This window comes from Pyrgilauda ruficollis, unplaced genomic scaffold, assembly GCF_017590135.1.
Source record: "Pyrgilauda ruficollis isolate IOZ18807 unplaced genomic scaffold, ASM1759013v1 scaffold950, whole genome shotgun sequence".
Classification (NCBI taxonomy): Eukaryota; Metazoa; Chordata; class Aves; order Passeriformes; family Passeridae; genus Pyrgilauda; species Pyrgilauda ruficollis.
Genome location: NW_024531600.1, coordinates 7,488 through 12,217, shown reverse-complemented (window position 1 = coordinate 12,217; position 4,730 = coordinate 7,488). Strand labels below are relative to the sequence as shown.

At 63.1% G+C, this 4,730-nt stretch overlaps 1 protein-coding gene across 1 annotated transcript; it reads left to right on the top strand.

Moving 5' to 3' along the window:
* The first annotated feature begins 2,300 nt into the window (after positions 1 to 2,300).
* On the top strand, positions 2,301 to 3,619 carry LOC121365468 (proline-rich protein 12-like). The gene is made up of 3 exons (XM_041489673.1): positions 2,301 to 2,315; positions 3,165 to 3,260; positions 3,478 to 3,619. The coding sequence occupies exons 1-3, from the start codon at positions 2,301 to 2,303 to the stop codon at positions 3,616 to 3,618; spliced, it is 252 nt and encodes an 83-aa protein (XP_041345607.1). The 3' UTR covers position 3,619.
* Positions 3,620 to 4,730: the final 1,111 nt, after the last annotated feature.

Genomic DNA, 4,730 nt, shown 5'->3' with positions numbered 1-4,730 from the left:
TGGGGGGGGCTGGGGATTTGGGGGGGACACGGGACTGGGGGGGACCCCAAAGCTGGGGGGAGGACCCCAGAACTGGGGGGACCCTGAGACTGGGGGGGAACCCCAAAATTTGGTGATGGGATGGCAAAATTTGGGGAGGGAAGCTCAAAATTTGGGGAGGGGACCCCAAATTTGGGAAGGGTTGGGAAGGAAACCCCCAAATTTGAGGGAACCCCAAAATTTGGAAAGGCGTGGCTCACACGCAAAGGGGCGTGGCTCTCACTTAAAGGGCCAGCACAGTTTTATGATAGGGGGAGGGTGGATCTGAGTTGTGGGCGTGGCTCGATTAAAAGGGGCGTGGCTCTTGCCGTGGCTCCCCCAACGGGGCGCGGCTCTTATTTAAAGTGACACACTCCTTTATAACAGGGGCGTGGCTCTCTGAAAGGGGCGTGGCTCTCCCTTAAAGGGGTGTGGCCCTCATTTAAAAGGACACGGCCATCCTTTAAAAGGGCGTGGCCCTCCCATAAAAGGCCATGACTCCCTTAAAAGGGCATGGCTCTCAAAGGGGCGTGGCTCCCCTAAAGGGGTGTGACTCAAAGGGGCGTGGCTCTCCCTTAAAGCGCCCGCGCTCCTTTATAACGGGTGTGTCTCTGAGTTGTGGGCGGGGTTTTTCCCTGTTTTGGGGGGTGGGCGTGTCCCTGAGCCCCTCCCCTTAAAGGGGCGGTGTCGCGCAGAGCGGGCCCCGCCCGGGCGGGTGCTGAACACGCGGGCCATGAAGGAAATGTACCGGAGCTACGTGGAGATGCTGGTCAGCACCGCCCTGGACCCCGACATGATCCAGGCCCTGGAGGACACCAACGGTGAGCCCCGCCCCCCCAGGGACCCCCCAAAACTGCCCCGGCGCCCCCTGGGGGTGTTCACAACCCAAAACCCTCAGCAAGGTCAAGAGGAGCATGGGCAAACCCCAGGTACGGGGTCCCTGAGGGGTCCTGGGGGGACTGGGGGGTCTCAGATGGGTCACAGGTGAGTTCTAGGGGGTCACAGGTGGGTTTTGGGGTCCATGGGGTGTTCACAACCCAAAACCCTCAGCAAGGTCAAGAGGAGCATGGGCAAACCCCAGGTACGGGGTCCCTGAGGGGTCCTGGGGGGACTGGGGGGTCTCAGATGGGTCACAGGTGAGTTCTAGGGGGTCACAGGTGGGTTTTGGGGTCCATGGGGTGTTCACAACCCAAAACCCTCAGCAAGGTCAAGAGGAGCATGGGCAAACCCCAGGTACGGGGTCCCTGAGGGGTCCTGGGGGGACTGGGGGGTCTCAGATGGGTCACAGGTGAGTTCTAGGGGGTCACAGGTGGGTTTTGGGGTCCATGGGGTGTTCACAACCCAAAACCCTCAGCAAGGTCAAGAGGAGCATGGGCAAACCCCAGGTACGGGGTCCCTGAGGGGTCCTGGGGGGACTGGGGGGTCTCAGATGGGTCACAGGTGAGTTCTAGGGGGTCACAGGTGGGTTTTGGGGTCCATGGGGTGTTCACAACCCAAAACCCTCAGCAAGGTCAAGAGGAGCATGGGCAAACCCCAGGTACGGGGTCCCTGAGGGGTCCTGGGGGGACTGGGGGGTCTCAGATGGGTCACAGGTGAGTTCTAGGGGGTCACAGGTGGGTTTTGGGGTCCATGGGGTGTTCACAACCCAAAACCCTCAGCAAGGTCAAGAGGAGCATGGGCAAACCCCAGGTACGGGGTCCCTGAGGGGTCCTGGGGGGACTGGGGGGTCTCAGATGGGTCACAGGTGAGTTCTAGGGGGTCACAGGTGGGTTTTGGGGTCCATGGGGTGTTCACAACCCAAAACCCTCAGCAAGGTCAAGAGGAGCATGGGCAAACCCCAGGTACGGGGTCCCTGAGGGGTCCTGGGGGGACTGGGGGGTCTCAGATGGGTCACAGGTGAGTTCTAGGGGGTCACAGGTGGGTTTTGGGGTCCATGGGGTGTTCACAACCCAAAACCCTCAGCAAGGTCAAGAGGAGCATGGGCAAACCCCAGGTACGGGGTCCCTGAGGGGTCCTGGGGGGACTGGGGGGTCTCAGATGGGTCACAGGTGAGTTCTAGGGGGTCACAGGTGGGTTTTGGGGTCCATGGGGTGTTCACAACCCAAAACCCTCAGCAAGGTCAAGAGGAGCATGGGCAAACCCCAGGTACGGGGTCCCTGAGGGGTCCTGGGGGGACTGGGGGGTCTCAGATGGGTCACAGGTGAGTTCTAGGGGGTCACAGGTGGGTTTTGGGGTCCATGGGGTGTTCACAACCCAAAACCCTCAGCAAGGTCAAGAGGAGCATGGGCAAACCCCAGGTACGGGGTCCCTGAGGGGTCCTGGGGGGACTGGGGGGTCTCAGATGGGTCACAGGTGAGTTCTAGGGGGTCACAGGTGGGTTTTGGGGTCCATGGGGTGTTCACAACCCAAAACCCTCAGCAAGGTCAAGAGGAGCATGGGCAAACCCCAGGTACGGGGTCCCTGAGGGGTCCTGGGGGGACTGGGGGGTCTCAGATGGGTCACAGGTGAGTTCTAGGGGGTCACAGGTGGGTTTTGGGGTCCATGGGGTGTTCACAACCCAAAACCCTCAGCAAGGTCAAGAGGAGCATGGGCAAACCCCAGGTACGGGGTCCCTGAGGGGTCCTGGGGGGACTGGGGGGTCTCAGATGGGTCACAGGTGAGTTCTAGGGGGTCACAGGTGGGTTTTGGGGTCCATGGGGTGTTCACAACACAAAACCCTCAGCAAGGTCGAGAGGAGCGTGGGTAGGGGTAGGGTTGGGGGTCCCTGAGGAGTCCCAGGTGGGGTTTGGGGGTCCCAGGTGGGATTTGGGGGTCACCAGGGGAGGCACAGATGGGTTTGGGGTCGCCAGGTGGGTTTGGGGTGTCCTGGGGCATCCCCAGGTGTGTTTGGGAGGCTCAGGTGGGTCTGGGGGTCCCAGAGGATCCCCAGGTGGGTTTGGGGTGTCTCAGGTGTGTCTGGGGGTCCCAGAGGATCCCCAGGTGGGTTTGGGGTGTCTCAGGTGTGTCTGGGGGTCCCAGAGGATCCCCAGGTGGGTTTGGGGTGTCTCAGGTGGGTCTGGGGGTCCCAGAGGATCCCCAGGTGGGTTTGGGGTGTCTCAGGTGGGTCTGGGGGTGCCGGGGGTCCCTGAGGCCGGCTGTCCCCGCAGGAGTTCAAGGTGGAGGTGGAGAAGTCGTTCCTGTACACGCTGTACCACTCCCTGCACCACTACAAGTACCACACCTTCCTGCGCTGCAAGGACGAGGTGACACACCTGGGGGGACACCTGGGACACCTGGGGGCACCTGGGGGGCACCTGGGACATCTGGGGACACCTGGGGGGCACCTGGGGACAACCATTCCCCTCCCACTGGCCATTCCCTGCCCCACTGACCATTCCCTGCCCCACTGACCACTCCCCACCCACTGACCACTCCCCACCCACTGACCTCTCGGCGCTGACGCTGTCCGTGTCCCCGCAGACGACGGCCATCGAGGGCCGCGCCGAGGACCTGGGCCAGGAGGAGGTGGTGCAGCGCTGCATGCGCAACCAGCCCTGGCTCGAGCGCCTCTTCGACTCCTTCAGCGACCTCCTGGCCCAGGCGCGCGCCAAGTGCGCCTGACCCCGGCCCCCAGGGGGACATCCCCGAATGGGGACACCCCCTGAATGGGGACACTCCCAAATGGGGACACCCCAGCGGGGACACCCCCCAATGGGGACACCCCTGAATGGGGACACCCCCTGAATGGGGACACCCCAACGGGGACACCCCAAAAGGGGACACTCCTGAATGGGGACACCCCCAAGAGGGGCACACCCCCACCCAGAAACAGGGGGACACCCCAAAACGGCGGGGGGACACCCCCAGGACAAGGACTGAACCTCCTGCCACGGGGACGGAGCTGCCGGGATGGGGACACCAATGTGGGGACACCCCCCAAAAACGGGGACACCCCCCAAAAACGGGGTGACAGCCCCGGAACGGTGGGGGGGACAAGGACTGGGCCTCTCCCCATGGGGACACCAGTATGGAGGGGGGGGGCACCCCAAAATACAGAGACCCCCCCCCGCCCCCCAAAAATTGGGACCATCCCAAAAGCCTCTCAAAATGGGGGGGGGGATATTTTTGGGATAAGGATTGGAGCTCCTGCAGCAGGGATGGGATTGGGGACACACCTGAGACCCCCCCAGGGCACCCCAAAACATCAGGGGATCCCCCAAAACTGGGGGGGGTCCCCAAAAATGGGGGGGAGGAGTGGGACAGACCCCCCCCCCAGGAACAGGGAACTCCCCTGGGGGTGGGAGGGCACCCCAAAAATGGGGACACCCCCAAACGGTAGGGACACTCCAAAAACGGGGACAGCTCTGGGGGAACCCCCCCCCCCATTTCCTGACAGGCCTGGGGACCCCCCCAGGACACAGGGACCCCCCCCAAAATTGGGGGACACCTCCCCCCAAGAGCTGCACCCCAAAAATGGGGGCCCACACACATTTGGGGACCCCTCCTTTTGACGACAGCCCCTCCCCCAAGAATTGGGGCACCCCCTTTTTAGGGACCCCCCTAAATCACCCCAGCAGGGTCTGTGTGTGTCCCCCTCCCCCCTTTTCTCTGGGGGGGGCTCTGGCCATTGGCAGAGGCACAGGGAACCCCCCCCTAAAAAAGAAGGGTGTCACCACCCCCACCCAAAACGGGGGGTCCCCCCACCCCCCAAAAGTGCCCCCCCGGCGGAGACC

Bases quoted from the DNA above. Each gene is read 5' to 3' on its own strand.
- LOC121365468 (XM_041489673.1), top strand. The intron at 3,261-3,477 runs GTGACACACCTG...GTGTCCCCGCAG, and splicing joins TCCTGCGCTGCAAGGACGAG to ACGACGGCCATCGAGGGCCG.